Source organism: Vanessa tameamea, chromosome 8 (genome assembly GCF_037043105.1).
Source record: "Vanessa tameamea isolate UH-Manoa-2023 chromosome 8, ilVanTame1 primary haplotype, whole genome shotgun sequence".
NCBI lineage: Eukaryota > Metazoa > Arthropoda > Insecta > Lepidoptera > Nymphalidae > Vanessa > Vanessa tameamea.
Window position 1 is genome coordinate 2789435 of NC_087316.1, and position 23218 is coordinate 2812652.

Below are 23218 nucleotides of genomic sequence, written 5' to 3' on the forward strand. Positions count from 1 at the left end.
AAATATTTTTTCCACAAAAATGCCTTAAAAACAATAAAAAACGTTATGAAACTTGTCCTGCAGATTATTTTCAAAACATAGCCGTTTTATCAGCTCTCCAAAAATGTATAACAACTAGGAACTTATTTCAAACAACCGAAATAAAATGACCACAAAAGACGCTGGCAGAAATTTTTATTCGAACAAAACTTAAATTCGCTCTTTGAATGTCTCGCAAATAAGTTTAATACATACCTAAGCAATGCAAGATTATTCGCGTCGGTTTCCTCTTCACCGTTTCATCAGTTTATAATAAGCGAATCCGGGAATCTGGTAGTGTTCAGAGACGACAAATTAATGTCGAAAGACTCCCAGTCCATGTTGTTAATTACTGAGAGGATAAGAATTTATCGATGAACCATTCGAACCATTTCGACAAACACCTTCGCCGTACGACTCTCTGTAACAGAGCGCAGCACACACAGCATGGTATACAGTGCATAATGCAGGATTCCATCACCACCATTTACCATTATACTCCTGCGCAAATTATTCACGAAGATGTCCCTGAAAGGAGAGTTATTTTTTGTAGATTCATACCTACCGCATTAAGCACTAATTTAGGAGTCGCGTCTTGTTTGAAAATTTGAATTTAAAATCGATCAAAATAGGATTACTAATTACCAAAATTAACATGATTGAAGTGAGAAAGTGCACAAAAATCCTATCCTTCTCGAAGACTTATTTACAGAAAGAAGAAGGTTACCACGAAGGTTACAAGACAAAAGATCATATACCAGCAAGACAGATATACTGCACATTTTAGGAGCCTGGTAGGAGTTCGGACTAAACGCCGGTGGAGTTCTTTGTCACATGAAATCCCTATTTCACGCCGTCTCGCCTTTGTCATCCGCGGAAGACCCCAAAATAGGAAAAAAAGAAGTGCATTAAATATGTTGCGGAATAATTTGACTAATTCGGTAGTTGAGTTCTAAATTTTATTTTAAATTTGTATTTTTAAATTTAAAAGGTTAATATTTTTGTGATGAAAGAGCGGCAGCAGGGAGGGGACGTAATAAGAAACTGTCATGACGTATGCCGTCACGGAAAACACCGAAAACATAAGAAAATCAATTAAAAAAAAAACAATGTCTAAAATATTCATCGCAAAATAAAAAGCATCTTAAAGTATAATCGTAAAAATAAAAATACAGGTCAATATGACATTTTCATTCGGAACACTTACGAGCTATACCTAAGGTCGTTTTGGTTAAGTACAGTGTTTACTCGTATCGTACGGTATGGAAAAACATGCAAATATTGTTCTATTTCGCTTCTTCGGATTTAGGAACGTTGCTTTGCGCACGACTTTGTTCGTTTTAGATATGACACTGTATAATATCGTTTCATTGCGTTTAATTTGAACATTTGATACAGAAGTAGTATATATTATAGAAGTAGTATATATATATTTTTCAAATAACGATGTTTTTTTCATAAAAGAGCTGTGATTCCGGAGTTTACTTTCCGAATAGTTACAAACTTACAAAATTCGCGTGGTTTTGGCTTAGAAAAAAAAATATATTTTTTTTATCATCATTAGATGCGACTGACTGATGTAGATGTTCTTAGGCTAAATTATAAAATAAGACACGTCCGACGGAAGTGATAACTTAAACTAATCGCTGCCGTATGCGTATGAGAAAGGAAAGCCAGACAGACTGGCGCCGTAACGCATTACGTAACGAAGCGGTTTACCCTCCCATAAGAAGTTATCACTTTAAAAATATATAACATAGAATCCTTTACGTAATTAATAAAATAAGTAATAAAATGCTTAGAACACAGTGCTTAAATGTACCTTCAGTTACTCAAGAACACAACATGCACCGAATAGTGTTCATAACATTAATATAATTTACTTCTATATATATAATTACATTAGATTTTCTCCACAAACATCAAAAACAATTGTATTTGTAATATTAAGTATATATCATCAATATAAAGATCAATAAATGTATATATACTATCTAACTGCCGGAAATTACGTCTTCGTGCCGCTCCGCTTATAAAAATACTGACAAGAAATATAAGCCATTTCTTACAATCGGCTACAACATATAAATGAAAGATATTTTGTCCCTTGTGTTTGTACTGTTTCTTGTTATACTGGCTCATCACCAATCACCAAAATTACTTTACAATAGAACAGACAGCGTACACTGTCCATATATTTTATTATAGTAGTTGACTGTAGAACAATTTAAGAATATACTCCGTGGTTTTTAGCTATAAACTTTTCAAATAAGGTTTTCAAAAAAGGTTTAATATCAGTAAATTTTCAAAGGCTAAATTTGTATTTATAATAAGTCACTCGTGTCTAATGTCTCATGCTTGGTGGAATAGGAAAACATCGTTCGGAAACAATACGGGTGTATTGAGAAAATGTGTTGGTATAAACTCCAAGCCTTCTGTGTAAAAGGGCCATATACAGATAAGGTTTTTGGTTACTCAATATTTTAAACATTAACAGCCTGTAAATTAATAGAAGGTTTGGAGCATATTGAGCATAGAGAATACTCTGATTCAATGCGGTTCGGTGGATACATATGTGTCGGAATTCGTTGAAATTAGACCCATGCAGGTTTCCTAACGATGTTTTCCTTCACCGCCGACCACGAGATGAATTATAAAAACAAATTAAGCACATGAAAATACAGTGGTGCCTGCCTGGGTCTGAACCCGAAATCATCGGTTAAAATGCACGCGTTCTAACCACTGGGATATCTCGGCATTGGTTACTTATTTATATCTAAATTCCAAAAGTAATTGCCTGGTCTACTGGCCTAAACCTATTTACGTAGCGAGACGTTTATAGGCGATTATATTTTTTATAATTTTAGTATAAAAAGGTATTTTTGGGTTATCCATACTTATTATTATAAATGCGAAAGTAACTCTGTCTGACTGTCTGTCTGTCTCGCTTTCACGTCAAAACTACTGGACCGATTTAAATGAAATTTGGTACACAAATAGTCTAAAGCCTGAGAAAGGACATAGGCTACTTTTTATTTGGAAAAAAGTGCTGTAAAGGGTAGATAAGGGGTTGAAAGGTTGTAAGATGTTGAAAGTAATGTCATTTTTAGAACTAGAAGCGTAAAACTTATATTTTAGGCTGTACACTTATAAACTAACATATCGTGACACCCACTAAGGAGAGATTTTGGAAATTCTACAACTAAAGGGGTGAAATAAGGGTTGAACGTTTGTATGGAAGTCGGTAATTTTTTAAGTTAGAAACATGAAACTTTATTTTTGGGATACTGATTAAAAAGGAGTAGATACTTATTTAAGTATTTCTGCATATTCCACCCCTAAGGGGGTGAAATAAGGGTTGAAAGTTTTTATGGAAGTCGTTATTTTTTAAGCTAAAAATATGAAACTATTTTTGTGATACTAATTAAAAATGTTCAAATACGTATTCAAGTGTTTCTAGATATTCTACCTGTAAGTGGTTTAATGGGGGTTGACATTTCTTATATAGATTAGTCTGTAAGTACGTCATTTTTTAAGTTAGAAGCATGAAATTTTATGTTTGTGTTACTTATTAAAAATGAGTAAATACGTATTTAAGCGTTTCTTGATACTCTACCTCTGAGGGGTTGAAATAAGGATTGGAAGTTTTTATGAGAGTCAATCATTTTTTAAGTTAAAAACATGAAACTTAATTTTTGTGTTACTTATTAAAAATGAGTAAATACCTATTTAAGCGTTTCTTAATATTCTACCTCTGAGGGGTTGAAATAAGGATTGAAAGTTTTTATGTGAGTGAATCATTTTTTTTATTTAAAAACATGAAACTTTATTTTTGTGACACTGATTAAAAATGAGTTAATACGTATTTAAGTGTTTTTTGATATTTTATGTCTAAGAGAAGAAATAGGGGTTGACATTTCGTATACAGTTTACTCTGGAATTCCGCCATTTTTATAGTTAGAAGCATGAAATTTTATTTTTGGGCTATTTTCACATTAATGTGGTATACAAAGAGGTTTTACATTAACGTAATATTTTAAGTTAATTTGTAAATATATTCATATTCTACGCGAGCAAAGCCGCGGGTAACAGCTAGTAAAATATAAAGTTCTAGGCTCGGCTGATTTATGTGACTGTTCCGAGGTTATAGATTCAAACCCTATGACGTCATAAAATATAAAATTCGATAAGACCGGAATCTAACCTTACCGTAACTTCAATGACAAAAGAACAGGGCTCCGGATACGCGGATGTTCCTGCTCAGAAAAATATTAATAAGGTATTATAAATATATCTTCAAAATGATTAGTCAAATACTTAAGCGATGTCTCTTAATTGGTTCATCATTTAAATTAATTTATGAATTTACATAATTTTATGAATTTATACCTTAATTTAATTCGAATCTTAATTTTCCCTTCTAATATATTCGACTATCTTCATAAACTTAGTTCGAAATGTTTGTTAGAATCTGAAGTGTAATTCGATTTACTATTCGCAAGTAATAGTTATGTTGTTTTTGTTTATAGTTACTTATTTTGTTTGAATTAAACGAAACAAATACAGTATTGTTTTCGTAGTTAATTTGTTTTGGTGTATTCTAACGTTTAGGTTTAGTAAAAATTTGTATTCAAATTGTTTATCCAATGCTGTAGTTGTTTTCAACTGATACATATGATATAATTAAATCGTGTTAGGGATTTAATACACCTGAGTGAGCTGAGCGAAACTATAAATATTTTTTATTAATTGATGGCCTTGGTGGTCTTGCTCGTAGATTCGAATCCTGCGAATTCCCAAGCCTTAAGTTACGAAGTTAGATATTTCAATTGTAAATACCCCTTTATTTTCCTGCTATAGTTTTAACAGTCTCACTCTCTGGAGAGGATTGGGGAGTTGGTTGACTTTTTATCATTAAGAAACCCAAACAATAACTTCCCATAATACAGTAATACAAACGATGCTTAAAATAGCATGCATTGTGTACGCCGAGCGATTTAAACTACAGCGAAAAATGTAACAATTATTATTTAAAAGATATTTCTTTGTATACGAAAACAATGAAAACTTTATGATGCTCTTTAAATTTAATATTACGTTATACCTTACGAGCATCCTGCAAGAATGCTTTTAACTATAATTTTAACCGTTTCCAAGATTTTCCGCTGCTTCCATTATATTCACAATGCGATCTACATGTTTAATTTCACTTCATAGATCACTATAGCTACAATGTATATCATACTAGCCACTTAACGGCTAAGCTAACAAATACCAGGATGCTGTGCTGTCTTGAGAATTTTTCAACAGAAATAACAATACTTGTTTTGATTATATTTAATGGCCCAACACTGGTTCATCTATCCCAGAGTCCTCCAAAAAGCGCTTGGCTTCTACTACAGTATTACTACCACTACCACGGTACTACCACTGAATCTACACTACCACTAGACCAAAGAAGCTGTCAATCAATCAAACATTATAGTTATGAAGCTATATATAATGTTTCTATCGAGTAAAAGTTCAAGATCAAATTTGACATTTATGTATGTAACTCTTTTGATACAAGTTCACACTACAGTAATATTATGATTTCTTTTTGTATATAGATATCTCTATAAAACAAACGTATTGTTCGAAAAGAAACATTAGTATATATATATGTAGACGTTTAAAGTAAGCACGCGTGGTAAGAGAAATCTGATATACCATTTTTTATTTAGTTGGCGTCTCAATTGTATCGCAATCAGGACTGTCGCAAGTTATTCTGACTCACAGATTTATTTATAAAACTTAATATATGACAATCTCATGATATCAAATGCTTTAAATAATTAAGGAACAAAATGGGTAACATAACAGATTTTTTTATGGCAAATAAATTTCCAAAACATTTTTCTTTAAATTAAACTGTCAAACTTCTGCGTTACTTCTGATATAAGACAAATTTAGATTCCACGGTTTTTAGAACATTAGAAATAATTATTAACACTTTAATATTTTTTTCTAGACCAGGAAATGGCAACAGTATCTACGTAGCCGCAGGACCAGAAATTGAAGCGCTGGTTGGTTCCACTGCACACCTGGACTGCAAAGTTGACGCTCTTCACGATAAACTGGTAATGTATGTTCCAGCATTCCAACTTTCCAGCAGTCACGGGTTTAAGTACATAACAAGGAATACAAGTAAATAGTTAGACGTTTATATATATAATATACAAGCAACTGGTCTCGTCTTCATAAGATATTACATATTATCGTTGAAATACACTATACAACACGCCTTGCGTAGTTAAATAATATATTTATCTTCATAAGATCACGTAAATTTACTTGGTGGTGGTGGTTGATGGTGGTGGGCTCTGTGCAATCCCATCTGGGTAGGTATCAAACACTCATCAGATATTCTACTACCAAACAGCAGTACTCAGTGTAACTACAGGCACAAGGGACGACACATGTTTAATATTTCTTACAGTGCCGTTGTCTATCGGCGGTGGTGACCACTTACCATCGGGTAGCCCAATTGCTTGTCCGCCTTCCTATATCATAAAAAAAACCTAGTCTCGAAAGGGAATTGACAATATTGTGAGGAAACCTGGTATGTGTCGCACAAAAATCTGCCACGAGGAATGTTGTCATGTTCGTCTAACTATGCAGGGTCCATAACACGGCGTGTTATGTTCTGTTATTTATTTTGATAATTTATTAACCAATGAATAACAAGGGCTGGTCAAATATTTAATATCAATAATAATACGTCCATTTTATTTAGTGGAACCATAATCGAATACAGTTTGTAAGTTAAGAGGGAGATAGCTTGTTAGTTAAGACTTTGACAGGTCATCTTTGATAGTCGATTTTCTGTTAGACGAATAACAACGAAGGGTCAAGTCCAAGTCAAACGAAACTCGACCATTACAAAACTTTTAATGATGATATGAATTATTTACACGAAGAAATTGGACCTACAATTTGAGAATCACAACCAAAGCTCTTTCTGGTATATCAAATTCCTAACACCGAAAACTAGCACGGTTAATATATTTTAAGCTGTACTGTCGTTCGAAGGCATCAATTATTGTAAGGCGATTATTGGAAATCAGCGTTGGAAGTCGAGAGCCCGATTTAGATTCCTGACATAAGCAATGCAGTAGAATACAGTGCAATACAATAGTGAAATTTACTTTATGTTTTGTTATTTATAAGTTACTTGTTTGTTACGGCAGTTACAATGAACGACCTCGAGAGGAGCCAATAAAACGAAATGGGAATGAAATGATCGCCTCCAGGCTGTTTCAAATAACTAAAATATAATTATCATTGTACATGGAAAATGGTTAAAAAAAATATATATATATATATATCCCGCTGAGTATCAATAAGCAAGTGTAAACACTTCTATATTGAACAAAGATTTTTGACTTTGACTTTGACTTTGAATTACTTAAACTATTTAATAAAAAAAAAGAAATTAAAAAAAAACATTTATCCTATCCACCAATTAGCCTTGTGTCTGCTCGAAGCGTGAGCCAGATGTTAAGATTCGTCGGTGGTCTTGATGTTGCGACTCGTACGATTCCCACGTTATGTGTCATGAAGAATTATTGAAGTCACGACGATCGCTTTGGTGGTCTTTGTGTTGAATTCCACAGAATGCTCCAGTAAGGTGTTAAGAATTGATTATAATACATAAACGAACACATTCACGTAATTATTAATATAAGTTAGGATTTGCTTTAAAGGGAATAATTGACAGTTTAATAATTCTTGAAATTTGAATTGCGAACAGTTAATACAGTATAATTGTACATCGTTTGCTTATTACAGTGTTGTTGTAATAGAACATGAATCATGAATAACAGGCTATTACAGTCAAATCATTTAATACTATTGTAATTTACTATGATAATGTCATGTTGGTCTAATTAATATGCGAGGTTCGTGAACGATACAATTTGTTGCCAATATCCAATTAACGTTAACAGTAAGCAGTCTTAAATGATAAATGTTTTGGATAATTGAATTAGATTAACAGATTAGTAATTATTATTGAGAATTATCTGTTCCGCTAATATAAGGTTGCGATCGTTGCTGGTGTGGTTGTACCAGAATTTTCCAAACATTTGGAAACGATTTTAAAATTTTTACTCCATTTACTTGGAAGGCTTTGGGTGAATCGTTCTGGGAGAAAGGTGAGCGAGGCGCAAGGTACATAACATCTTTGTTGCCAAGATAGTTGGCGCATTGCCGATGTAAGGAATGGTTAGTGTTTCTGTTCTTTCGCTGATGTCTATGAGCGGTGATGATGACTTGCCATCAGGTGGCATATATGCCTGACCTAATTTATAACATCCGTTCCATCACAGGACACTGATTTTTGTGAGAAACAGCATTGTTAATCTGTTTATTTGAAAGGAGCAACTTGCCATTTTTTTTGCTGGAGGCTGCTTTCCGAAACGGTGGTACTGTTTAAATATTGACGATCCAAAACAATCATTGTGAAGTTTACTTGAATAAAACCGATTTGACTTGATTTTAACATAATAAAAATTTAAAAACAACCTAATTTTACAAACGTTTTTGTGAAAATGACGACACAAGCGTTGTAGTTTAGATATTTCAATGTGGTTCCTATATTTACAAAAAAATCTTCGCAATATTTAGAAAGCATTGGCAAAATGCCTGCATATGGAGGATAAAAATCTGCCACATGCATAACGTGGACCCCGACCAACATTTTCGAATTAGCTCTAAACGTATTCCTCGTGAAGAAAGTTTGCCCAGCGGTGGAATATTTATGCATTTACGTTTACTAAAATTTTTGTATTGTTTCTTAGAAATTTATTTACTTAGTTTTTTCGCACTTAATATTTTTTTTAATATAAATAATATAAAATCCAGCGAGATCTTTCTTCCATCTTAATTAGTTTTGGGTTGATGCGATATGAAGTATATTTCCCTGGCGGCTCGTGTGATGTAATGAACAACGCAAGTCGCTGTATGTATAAATTACACGAATTTTGTCAACGGCTCCAATTGTGTATAACATTTACACGACATATTTTTCTTTACTCTCGAGAACGTATTGCCTACATATTTAGACAATCATCGAGGATTTCAGTAAGCCTGCATTCCGCATTGCAGCGGCCTGATCAAATGAAGTTCAAGTTTCTAGAATGCAAATGTATGTGAGAATAGTAAAATACCATTTAAGTCTGGTTGCAATACAACCAGCTCAACTCCTCCAGAGAGCAGGCTCCAGCCCAGCAGTGGGAAACAAAACTTTAACGTACTCTTATATAAAAATAGGGTATTTGGAATGTTCTGTGTTATTAATGCTTGAAGTTCATTGCAGAATAAAATTAATAAATATAATTATTAATAATGTTTGTATTTCAAACAGCAGGAAATATCAATAGGGGTTAAAAGAATTCATGTATTGAAATAAAAAAATAATCACAAGGTATCTAAATAATAGAAATATCGCTTTCCTAGCATATCGTAGGAAGTTAGAGACAAAATAAGGGGAAGTCATTGCATAATAATACTGTGACAATGTTGCCAGTTCTAAGAATTGAATATTTTTTCCTGACTACGTTGAAGGAAAAAAGAGGGTTATGGTTTTGATCGGTATGTATGTAAGTGTTTTGGGTATGTATATTAATTTGTTCCCGCATATCATCTAACGTACATATTATGATAATTTAACAAATGATGTATCGTATGAAGAGCCTAGATTGTCCGGTGATTATAAGTTATGTGATGTCACATTGTATTGAATATGGCGCTCTTTAGTGAACATAATGTCTGAACTGAATATACAGATAGAGCTTAATCAACACATTTAAAAAAAATACATAAATATTATTAATAGCGAGTGCTTGCATGAAAATTAAAATAAAAACAGAGCTAAAATTTTTAAGATTTTTTTCTCTCTGCAAATCCACTCAAAATAAATCAACCTGTATAATAATTTTATAATTTATATAAAATTTTTATATAGAGTCATTTTTATTTAAAAGAAGTCTAAAAACGTTTTAAAATAAATTATTTCGCAAATAATTTAAAATATGTTACACAGGTTTCGTGGGTGCGTCGGAAAAACGACGAGCTACCAATGGAGCTGCTCACGACCGGCACACAGCAATACACCGCCGACGACAGGTAAATATATACATACGAATATATGCATATGTGTGTTACATCTATTTGGAAACCAGAAAGGTCTGAACCTGGGCCTCTGGGGGATAATTGGGTTATGTGGGATTCTTACTACGACCTCCGTGGTCGAGTATGTGTACACCGGTTTCCATGGCTACCGAGTCGAGAGAGTCGAGTCGATGTAGTAAAAGTTCATTTGTTTTCTATGTTGTCTTGGGTCTGGGTGTTTGTGGTACCGTCGTTACTTCTGATTTTCCATAACACAAGTGCTTTAACTTACATTGGGATCAGAGTAGTGTATGTGATGATGTCCAATATTTATTTATTTATTTATCTAGTGTACCACCTTCGTCACGGGTCAAAGAGACTGGTCGTTAGTGAAAGCGTTATTGATATAACGGATCCGCGGCCTCTCCAGTCCTGTGCTCAGCTCTTGGTTTGGTGATCTTCTTAGGCACGTGAGAAACATGTTACGATGAAACGACATTCAATAAAGTCAGCAGTAGCAGTATCTTGTTGGAAGCCGACTTATATTGTTACGCTAATTTGATGCCTATATCCTTTAAATGTTACAGTCAATATCGCTTAACACGTTGTAACATTTTACGATCCTATACTGCGGTGAGATTCGAGTTTGTTCTTACAGAATGACATTGTCGAAATTGTCCGTTCTAAAACGCTGATAAGTATTATTACAAAGCTACTAGTTATAACGAATTTGTGGGCTCATCATTATTATATCTAACATAATATTATATATTTTTTGTTATCATATAATATGTATTTGTTGTATCGAATAATTTATTTGATACATATGATATTATATGAAAATGAAATATATAATATTATGTTTAATTTAATAATAATGAACCCACGAGTTTTATTTTTTGGATACTTTAACGTAAAGTCGATTGTAAAACGCAGTGCTAGTTTTACAAATCTTAAAGGTAGTCTGTTCAATTTTGTGTAACCGAGGCGAGCTCCAAAAATATAACCTAGTTTATTTTGCAATTGAATTAAAACCATTGCAAAACCTTGTATTCAACTAAATAAAAATCACTATCCGCGAAATAAACTCTATAGCAAATCTATGAAGAAACTTTCCACTGACAAAATTTTGTTTGTAAATTACCTTTTAAGTGTAACATAGCAGCTATAAAATGTTTCTTTAATGAACTGCTACAAATGTTTACGTATTTAACCTTAAGTCCATTCCACGAAACGAGCTCCCAGAGGAAATTAATCTTGTGCGCTGATTGGTTCTCATTCCTTCTTTAACCAAATCATTTCTTACGATTGTCATACATACCGGAATCGTCTCGCTTATTTCTAGCTTGCATTGACCAATGACGTGCAAGTAATAGTTTCTCTAGGAATTCAACTCGTGGCATAGACTATGAATATCAACCGATGTATCGATGTATTCTTAGTGTCAAAGAGATACACAAAATCCATTTTTAAATATTTATTTAATTTGATTCAATTAAATGAGTAATTTCACAATATTAACTACACGATTAACTCAATAATAATTATGGACCGTATTTAAATGCTTCAAATTTGATTGCAAATATCTTCATTGAGAACAATAATAACTTATTATTCAAAAATATGTTTACAAGTTTACAAAATATTTTTTTTTAAAAAGTCTCTCCGTTGAGAATCATTGCTTGACATACAAAAGCAATATTAAAAAAAAAAAACAAACGAGATAAAAACAAAAAGATCTACATAAACGTTGGCTGCAAGGGAGCCTCTAATATATGTATGTGTGAATGAATGAATGTGAATGAGTATACCTATACATATGTACATTAAGAGAGAGATTTACACACTCTTATAATAGAAATATAGAAAAACACGTATTTTTAGGTCAAAAGGTTAAAAGGAAAATATTTAATAATTCAATACAATGTTCATATGCCATATGATCTTATTAAAAAAAACTATAACAAAAATTAATTGAAATAAAACGACAATCCCCATAAAAAAAATAAGCTCAAAACAGCGCCGAATCGATAACCTCTTTTGGCAGTTGGCTAAAAATATTACATAGTTCACAGTTAAAGGTATTTTAGTAATCTGAAGGCAGAACAAATCACCTCCTCATAAACCTGTCGCGCAAACGAATATTCGCACAGATGAACGTGAAATTGAAATGTGGGTTCTACGTGACGTTACTCTGTGGCGAGATTTGTTTTCTTTTTGAATATATATGTCGTGGAAAGCCAATCATTTTGATTAAAAGAAGCTTATTTGATTATTATAGTAGTGGGTAAACGCCGTGACGTCATGGAATGTTAAAGTCACGTGGACAGAGTCGTGTTGGAGATTATGCGGACTGGATAACGACACTTACGGTTGAGTAACTGATCAGCCCACACCTCCAAGGCGAAACTGTCGGTCTACCCATTTAAGAACCAAGTTGTAAATCCGTAATAAAACTTCTGTCGCTATATGTGTTATTTTAATTCATCGTGATGGACCCCGTACCACCGAACAGAGAAAATGACAATTCTACCGCTCAGCCATCGCTGCCGCCGATATATACAATAAAATAACGAGGGATTCGTTTAGGTTCACGGGCGTAACGTTTTGATTGCGCTCTGAGATATTTTTTAATTTTATCTTCAATATCTAACACATGCCTTACATACTCCCACTTTTTTTTACATTAGTACCCTGTAAAATTCCCACAGCTGGGCTAAGGCCTCTTCTCCCTTTGAGGAGAAGGTTTGGAGCATATTCCACCACGCTGCTCCAATGCGGGTTGGTGGAATACACATGTGGCAGATTTTCGTTGAAATTAGACACATGCAGGTTTCCTTACGATGTTTTCCTTCACCGCACGAGATGAATTATAAACACAACACTATGGTGTTTACTACTATGTGAGCTATACTATGGTGTCTATTAATTTAACAATCATTTTCATTATATTTATGTTTGTTTGGTCTAAAATCTTTTATTTTCTTAGATAAATAGTACTTTTTAATATTAAATCTTAATATTATTGATAAATCAGTCGATATTAAATCACAAAAGTCGTGTGCTAAAATCCGGACAAAACCGGCTAAATCCCGATTATATTATAAATTATTTTCCATGTGGTACTAACATTTTTGTCTTATCTACAATCATTTATTTACTAGTTCATAATGATGTTGCCTTGGCCTTGCCATATAAAAATTGTTCCACCATAACCAAATTGTAAAAAACAAAATGTTCTTATTTTAAAATTACGTTTAAAACTGCTTCTAGTGACATTAAGAGCACAAATTATATCGCCATGCAAACATAACTATGTAATACATATTTTAACTATTACACATAAATCGATACACGGCTGGCCAGAGGTGACGACATCACGTGAGTGGTATGCCGCCATAAACCTGTCGAGCGAACCTGCACTCACTGACGGACGACGTATGTTCAATTGATGTATATAGCTTTAGAAATTTATGATACGTATATTGTATCTATGACAGCTTGTGACTATTAAGCGAATAAATTAATGGTTCTATAGTCCACCTCATTTTTATTGTATAATTTTTTTATGGTATTTTGTTTCGTCAATTGAGAATTAAAAATTTATAGTACTTTGATAACGAGTGATTTACGATATCAATATATATTTTATTCTAGATTTTTCAAATATTCAATTTTAATATTATATTAAAAATCATTAATAAATAAGTCAGATTGACTGTGTAATATTACTCAATACTAGATTAGAGGTGACTGAAAGTGTCTTTCTAATAATACTTTGAAGGTGTAACCATTGAAATCCACGTCAGATATTTTTTATATAATAAACATCGCAATTATTTATTTATGAATTACATTAATTAATGTTATGATTTAATGGATTATTACGTCATTGGTCTAAAGGCTAGTTTATAACAACGCCGATCTCGAATTCCTGGTTTCAAACCCTGGGTTTGGCAAATAAAGAATATTGAGGTTTTCAGAAAAATTATCAGTAACAGTCCGGAAGTTAAGTTAAAGTGTACTCTCCTATGCCAAGGAAAGAGCATAAAACCGTTGGTCCTGCACTGGAACTACTTGGTATAAGAACTTTTGCAAGCTCGTCTGGATAGGTACCACCGCAGAACAACTATTAGTATTGTTGTGTTCCTGTTTCAAGGGTCTGTGTATCTGTATACACAAGCATAACCTCTTAGTTCCCAAGGTAGGTGGCACATAAATGGTGTACTTGAATAAAGCATATTTTGTCTTTGATTTTGTAAACAATAGTTATGGGCATTGTATGTCACCACATATATTGGGAGGCCTATTTTCTCGTCCGTCTACCTATTAAATAAAAGCAACTCTTTCCGGTCGTATTGGATTTTCTGGATTATATAAGTGACGGAATAGGAAATGTACTTGTTTGTACATCTCCTGCATAGTTAACACGTCAGAAAGACATTATTATTAACACCACCATAGTAAAGAATAACTACTGCCCTTAATAATATGGTGACTCTTCACGATGTACTTGTCCAACTTTTAATAGTTTCGAGAGGAATTTTGACGTGGAATTTAAAAAGAAGTGCTTTAATAGATAGTATTTTAGTACGTTTTAATTAAAAATATATTTCCTTGTGAGCGTTAACAATGCCTTGTTATATACATCCAACTGTATTATTAAAGCATTATTTGTAAGAAATCTCGTCCTTTTGTAGAGCCGAGATGTCGGAGTACTTAGAAAATGTTAATTTTTACTAAAGAGTGCGTATTAAATCTAGACAAGAAACACAGATTTTTCGAGATTTTTCGATTTGTGATTATAATTAATCTCGTGCTCGGTGATAAACGGAAACTGTTAGAGCAATTTGTATGCTTTGGATAAGCCTTATTGGAGCACCGTAGTGGAGGACTTGTAAGGGAGGAGGCCTTTATCCGACACATTTAGTTATTTTTACTTTACGTCTTTCTCTTTGTATGACATGATGATTGTCATTCGTTCAGTCATCTTAGTCTACATTTTGTATAGTATATATATAAATCTTGATTTAGATTAAATTTTATTAAATAACTAAAAGTGTGAAATAATTAAAAACTTTACAATCAAACCGTCTAGCAACCCCATCGGATGTCCGATAAATCAGCGACGTGAAACACCGCCGTCGGTCAATAGATATATTTATCTTGTTCGGTTCCAAATCCGCAATCCACTCTTAGACCTGCCAACTTGTCCAATAACCACATTGTCAATCAGTTTTGTAAGCAAATAATTATTCAGAGAGTTGGTACGTAATTAACAGACGGGATCAACAGGAATTTTAATATAGGATTATTAAAGACCTTCAATTGTTATGCAGGTATTCAGCACGCTTCATTCCACCAGACATCTGGAGACTAGAAGTGAAAGAAGTGAGGCCTGCTGACGCTGCCTTTTATGATTGTCAGCTTTCAGCCCATCCACCACGAACTGCTCGGGTCACTTTGAGAGTACCAGGTGTGTATTTTTTAATACAAATATGTATTTTGTACGTACTCGTATATTTAATAAGGCGATCCAGGATGGTTAGAACGCATACATCTTAACCGATGATTACAGGTTCCAACCTAGGCAAGCACCACTGAACTTTCATGTACTCAATTTGTGCTTATAATTCATCTCATGTTCGGCGGTATGGAAAAATATCGTGAACCTTCATGTGTCTCTCCTGCTCCAAAGAGAACCGTCTCCTCAAAAGTGAACCTTGGCCTAAAAGTGAGACATTGACAGGCAGTTACTTGACTTGTTTTTTTATTTTTTATTTAATAAGTATTTTTAAAATCATATTGTTATAGGATATAGCTTAAATGCTTACTGAATCCTTACGATGAATAGATACGCCATTTGATAGTTGATATACCAATAACTTTTATTAGGCCATCCGATATTCCAAGTCAAGGGTTCTGCATTTTTAAGGACTACGAATGTCTGTTTTGATTCAACATTCTCGATTTCAAGTTTTCGATCTGGAGTGAATGGTTCACTTTATCATTGATCAAAAACTTCCAACATGTGCCCTGAATTTGAATAGCTCCAAACTTACAAAATAGCAACACCCTGTAAATTGGTTTTATTCGGAACACGTGTATGATTGGGACCAAGGCGTGACCCAAAACGCTTATACCGATTGGAAAGTATGCAAAGCATCTCTTACAACATACGTGCACCCGACTTATGTCCATATAATATTGGAATTATTGGACCAAAAATGTATTTAGCATTTTTGGTGACTCTGGAGCGTACTTTAATTAGTGAATTAAGACTTAATTTTATTGAGATATTAAATTTAAAATCGATAATTTTTAAACGGCGTTTAACTCAAAGGATCAATCTTTAGTCCTATTTTATACTACATCTTTGTAATTCCATTACCGATGGAATTTTACTCTAAACCTTCTTCTTCTTAATAGATGATGCGGAGAGAAGGGTTAAGCCCATCTCTGGAATTTTTACTTGCTGTCGGTTTTTTATTTTATTGGGTTTCTTTGCCCACAAACCGTTTTGTTGGTACTAAAAATGAAGGCCAGTAATTGCCATGACTATATGGAAACAAACAAATAGCACCATAATTATCTTCGAAGAAAGTTTTAGTAGTGCTGGTTATCGATTTATATATCTGATAACGTCAAGAATAAGAGCAGTCTCACCTGGTAACCAGTTATTATATTCAAATAATTTGTTTTGCTAAGTTAGACTTGCTTGAATAAGCCCGCATTTCATAAACAAAAGTTAAATATTGGAAGACCTTAGATCCATTATTACGGCCAGGGGTTGTCTCTTGTTTATCTTTACTGTATAAATGTTAAACAAGCTGTAAAACAAGAACATGAATGCTTTGTGACAAGTGATTTTGATTCAGTTATGAAATATAAAACGAAAACATGCATCAAAATAACGTTACAGCGTTAATCGCTTTTCAGCGCTTTACGAGTGAAATACAAATCGAGTTCTTACTAGATAGATAGAGATAATATTTTCCTATAAATTTTATACAACCAAGGCTCGATCATTAATTACATATCATGTTCCTGTTGTTTTGTAAGAATAAATACCATATATCATAATAATAAAAGTCATGCTATGCTCGAATGTAATTATATCCAATTACAATTAATTAAGCTTGGGTAGTCTGGAAGGGACGGCTAATTAAAGTTCACCCATTGTAGAATATAACATTTTTTTTGAGTCGTGAGCAATTTTCTGCATTATATGTTTCTGGTGTATGAACATATAATACAGAAATTTGCTAACACTGAAACATAGTCCGTGCGCTATAGAAATGGGACGAAGCTTTGTCAAAGTATATCGAAAATGACAGTTCTTGAGTGAAGGAGCGTTAGCAGAAAAATTCTGAAATAATATCCAACTGGCAAAGTATGTCTACGTATACTCTATTCCAACCGTAACAGGAAAAAGCGAAATAAACAACATCTGACAGCGAATTGACGCGATATCATTGGTTGAGAGCTTGATTAATCTATGAAATTCTCTATGGATTGCGAAAATGGCGTTTTGAACGTCGACGAAACTGTTATCGGAATTTTGAAAGTAATATTAAAGTGGAAATAAGTAGTTAAGTGTAATAGTGTTGTATTATAAATAAAGATAATCATAAACTCTTAATAGTTCACAATATAGCTGAGTTATTAGCAAATCGCATGAAAGACGTAAATCTAAGGTTTCTTTATCTTTTTCCTACTTCCATTGGAATAGGCTATAGGCCTTATTGGCCTTATAGGCCTGTTTGTATGTCTGTACAACTAAAGGAAATATTTCGTGTGATTAACTTTTCAAAATTTTATTTTTCATTGTACTTATTATCATTTTAATCTAATCACTTAAATAATTGCACAATTATATATATAGTATGTCTAACACAAAATCAAATCACGAGCAAAAATCGAAACTAATAAATAAGTAAATATGTACGTCTCGCGAGTCATCGAGTTAGCTTGCCAACGCTACCAGTATCGGGAACGCGCGTGTCTCAGTTCCAAAAGAACGGATCCCATTTTGATCGCACGGATTATATGAATACTAGCGAACCGCTCCGTCTTCGCGTGGGTGCAATTTATCAATAAAGATTTTTGCCAGCGTTAGTGTATGTGCACGATAACATTTTTTTCTATAGAACGTGGTAGTGATTTTGTACAAAAAAAATAACAAATTATGTATTTCTATTTCTGGTAAAAACGGTCTCATAATCCGTTATGACTATGTTTTATTCTATTCAAATTTTACTATTTCAAATTACGAAAATCTCTATTAATTTACTAAGGAAATTTTAAATATATAAATATATATCTCAATAATACTAATCTTCTTTTTAACATAACATATATGAAATATCTTTGACTATATATTTTATTTGAAAAAAAAAAACTGAAACTACTGAGTTTCTTGTCTATTACTCTCAATAGATCCGTTAGATCTTCGACGATTCAAAAGCTCTAATAAAAGCTTACTTGAATAATGAATATTTTGATTTCTGATTTTTTGACAGAGGTGTCAGTCCGCATCGTGGATGGAGCTGGCGCTGAGGTGTCTGAACAAGTTTGTGAGCTAGGGAGCACGGTGGCTCTGCGATGTGAAGTGCGGGGCCTTCGCATGGAAGGGGGCCCGTCGCTTCTCTGGTACCGAAAGGAGGCCTTGCTTAATGATGACACAACAAGAGGTGGTATTAGGTAAGTTAAATTTTACATTATTATTATTGATACAAATAAATTGTATGTAACATTTTGGTCACTAGATGGCGCTGAATGTACATTAAAACGCGCTATCATTTAGTAGTTTGAAAAATATATAAGGATGTATTATTTATAAACTTCATATACTCTTTTTTTGTCACTGCATATTTTGTTTCATAAAAATTATAGTAAAGAATTCACTTCGTATCTGAATCATGAAATGTTGACAGCTGACTTACTGTTATGCCATTTTGATCCGTGGATGTTGTCATATGTTTTTAATTTTTTTTTTAAATTAGTCAAAAACACTTTCTCATATTTCACGTTCGTATTTTACGGTTAGTTTCGAGTTTTATCTTACAGAATATAGAACCTGGACTTGTATATGATTGTCGCATCGATATATCGAATTTCATCAATGAAAATATTATATCTATATCGTAGCGATGGTATTTATTCCATTTTAAATTCAAGATAATTTTGATACTTTTAATTATTTATCAGTCAATAATCCGTAGCTTGATGCTCTGTTAATTAATGAGATTTGGGTATTGTCTTAATTACCATCTTACTAGTTGTTAAACCGCTGTATTCAACAACATAAATTAATTACTATGTTTAAAGTCAAAACCAATAGAGTAAGTTAATTCATAGGCAAACTTTACAGTGTTCGTACAGAGTTTGGCGCGAACGGAGCTAACTCTGTGCTCCGTGTGGCACGTGTGCGAAATGATGATGCGGGAAGATACACTTGCAGCATTGCACGTGCTCCACCGCCCACACCCACACCGGCGCATGTTTACCTGCATGTTATTAAGGGTAATATTATTTGGACTTAATTTTAATCATTTTTTTAAAACTTTTCTTGGACTTCACCTGTTTTGACCGATGGCTAAATAGATAGTCAAGGTTGAAAACGCGTCGAAAAAAATAGTTGACTACTAAGTACACACACACTGGTTAAGGAGTGTCAATGTGTAACTGTCACGCACACCAAGATAATAAAATTGATTCATTGTTTTACTTCATTTGTAGTGTGACACTCAACTCACCCTCACACTCTGTGATCTATATACATAAAATATTTTATTTGGAGCTAATTCCATAACGCTGCTATAATGCTGATTGATGGACAAATATATAAATATATAAATATTGGACAACATCACATACATTACTCTAATGCAAATGTAAGTAGCTAAAGTACTTGTGTTATGAAAATCAGAAGTAACGACAGTACCACAAACACCCATACCCAAGACAACATAGAAAACTAATTAACTTTTTCTACATCGACTCGGAATTCCGGGTTCGATTCTGAACTCGGAATGGCGTACCCATGAAAACCGGTGTACACACTACTCGACCACGGAGGTCGTCTAAAATATACATAATCTAACTTCAATTGTGAGTGGATACAATTTTTCAATGGTGTTTGATTTGTAATACCTATTGATGTGCCTTGGAAATAAGGCAGTTCTCAATTCTCGCGTAATTGAGTTACAAACATCCATCCAACCAAACTTATTAACTTACAAAGATTAATTTAATTCTTGTTCCTAAAAAGGTTTCTTAGCTTGATTATTTTAAATATAGACGTTAATTTTATTTACATTTAAAAAGATTTAGAATAAAATATTTATAGTGTGCATACTAAAATATATTCAATTTAGCAAAATGTTATCGTTATTGAAATAAAATGACTCCCCTTCAACTATTTAACAAATATCAAATGCCTAGAGTACATTTGTACAGAATGTAAGATATTTGACCTACGCGTACAGACCATTTGGGAGACAATGAACTCCCAAACATTCAGGGGATAGAAGGAAACTAATCGAGAACCATCAGCAGTCATTTATCAGTCATTCGGTATGTTCCATTTACAAGCAGATCGAGGCTCGGATCGATCCCATAAAATAATCATATGAATGCTAGCATTGCTTTGTAACGATTGCCGAACATTTTACCTCGTATATAATAGTTTAGTTAATCATGTTAAAAAAACAACGGAGCTCTTCCATAGTTAACTTTAGTTGATTCTGATATAGATACAATTGGGTATTAAAATTTATCTATAAGATCGTGGTCGTCATGAAGTGGAGACTGATGTCATTCTCTTCACAATGTCACGCCGTGTCTCGCTATCGGTTGCTATCCTAGTACATTTATATTATGACCTATTGCAGATCTTATTTGGTCAGTCCATTCCAACACCGTTTGCGTCAAGCGTTAGGTTTGATGTCTTCCAAACGTCAATGAGTTGAATGTGCCTTGAACGACAAAGCGTTCTCTAGATTCCCCTTTTCTTCTTTGAGTCGTGGTCGAAGAATTTTAAAATGCGCCTGGCCTGTAGTTAACTATTTCGGCTTGATGATTGATGGTGATTAAAATTTTATAATTAAACAAAATTACGTGTCATTTACAATGAATATTTAATAACTTAATAATTTGTCGTAGGGATCGTTTGGGACAAAGAATTAATTAAGCTACTATTTTTTGTAAATAGAATGGGCTAGTTAAAATTTGCCGCTGCAAAGTAGTCCAAAATGAAATCACGTATGCCTAAGGAACTTTCAGAGTACGTGTTCTGTTATAAATATAGACAGAATTACAGAATATAAGTGAACCGATCCCTCTTCAGAGTCCAATCAATTTCATTCCGGTGTCATTGCACTTGTAACTTTATATGTGGATTTATGATACGATGTATCGTAAATCCACAGACGTACAAATAAATTGTATTGTTTTTTCTATAATATTTCTAAGATTTCTTCATCATTATAGACTGTTGGGTTGAATTGAACCAGACAACTACTGAATTTTCATGTGCCTAATTTGTGTTTCATAAATTCACTTAATTTTGTACGGTAGTGAATGAAAACATCGCGAAGAACATTTTAAGATCCTAATTATATATGCAATGAAACAAGAGCAAACATCATAGTCTACTCAAAGTTAAATAATTTCGCACTTAACAAACCAGTACAAAATGTATCGAGTATATTAACATCGAACACAAAAATATTCTCGTTACAATAAATAGTTCAGTAGCAATACTCCGAAGACACTATAACGGTTGTAAGAGACATTATCCAATATGCAAATCGATGACAATAAGCCGAAAGGAGCGAGACACGTGTGCGGTATCCGATACTGGCTTGAATATGATCGTTTACGAATTTGTTATGCAATGTTATACCCCCTTTGTATATCCCTTAGTGTTTCTACCTCAATAAATCTTGATGAAATTGACTATTACCTATGACTTTGGCTTCTGATATGATTATTGTTTACCATTACATGAACAATTTGGTAGCAAATTGGAGTACAGATATTTTATAACGTGTTACGTAAAATATTTTTTCTCAAATTATTTGGGGTTGGCGCAGCATGTGTTTTACTTCCATTCTTCTCTATTATTCCCCATCTGATCCTTTACATCCATTTGTCTCATATCCCTCCCGACACACTCCATCCGTGTCTTCGTAGGTCATTCTCTTCCCCTTCACTCCTCTACGCTCATGCTCATCATTCTATTACTTACTGTGTGTAATCTCTGCGCCTCCGATGCTTTAACCAAGAAACAATTTCATATATGTTACTATTTATTGGTATTTGCGATCCTTTGATTCGTCAAAATTCATTTGGTGTATTCTTATTGGTGCAATATATTTAGTTGTACGTCAGTCGATTAGCTTCTTTTGATTTTCGTTGCTTTATATTTATAGTTATTGTTTTTTTATATATTACTTATAATTTTGTATTAACAAAATTTGGGAAATGCGTCAAATATAAATTAAATCACAAGTAATTTTACTAATTTAATTTTAGGACCTAATCTCATAAATTCTCTTATAAAATCTATTCTCTATCTATCTGAAACTTAGTAAAATTAATTGGTCCTTCGAGCCGGATAACTTGTGATTCCTTAAATTATTTTCTAAACTTATTTGTTTTATTACAGGGGAAAGTCTGGCTGAGCTACATCAAGGACAGGGATTAAAGAGAGCCTCGTTGTGTCTAGTATTCACGCTCGCGACTTTACTAGTTTTACGAACCTATAATATTGTATAACAATAAATTGTTCATTTTTGATTATTCTTGTTGTTTTTTTTTACTATCAAACAATACTAATAAATGTCGTATCAATATCTGCTGATATTGAAAAAGCGCAACATCAAAATTTGTTATTAAATAGATCCAATTCCTTGACTTTTCTATTATATAATCGAATTTCCATTTTTTTGAACACGATTTAAATTATTAATGTCCAAATTTTAATGTAATTTAGGTAAATTCACACCAGAATTATCTTCAATTTAGAATAATACGTGAACCT

General features: G+C 33.1%; 1 protein-coding gene across 1 annotated transcript in view; it reads left to right on the forward strand.

The window, feature by feature from the left end:
* LOC113396251 (uncharacterized) overlaps positions 1-22977 on the forward strand; it is a 73373-nt gene extending 50396 nt beyond the window's left edge. The window contains exons 4-9 of the mRNA XM_064215573.1: positions 6029-6137; positions 10103-10185; positions 15510-15646; positions 18693-18873; positions 19544-19695; positions 22844-22977. Of these exons, the coding sequence (XP_064071643.1) occupies positions 6029-6137; positions 10103-10185; positions 15510-15646; positions 18693-18873; positions 19544-19695; positions 22844-22953 (772 nt within the window). The 3' untranslated portion in view covers positions 22954-22977. The remainder of the gene's footprint in view (positions 1-6028; positions 6138-10102; positions 10186-15509; positions 15647-18692; positions 18874-19543; positions 19696-22843) is intronic.
* The last annotated feature ends 241 nt before the right edge of the window (positions 22978-23218 follow it).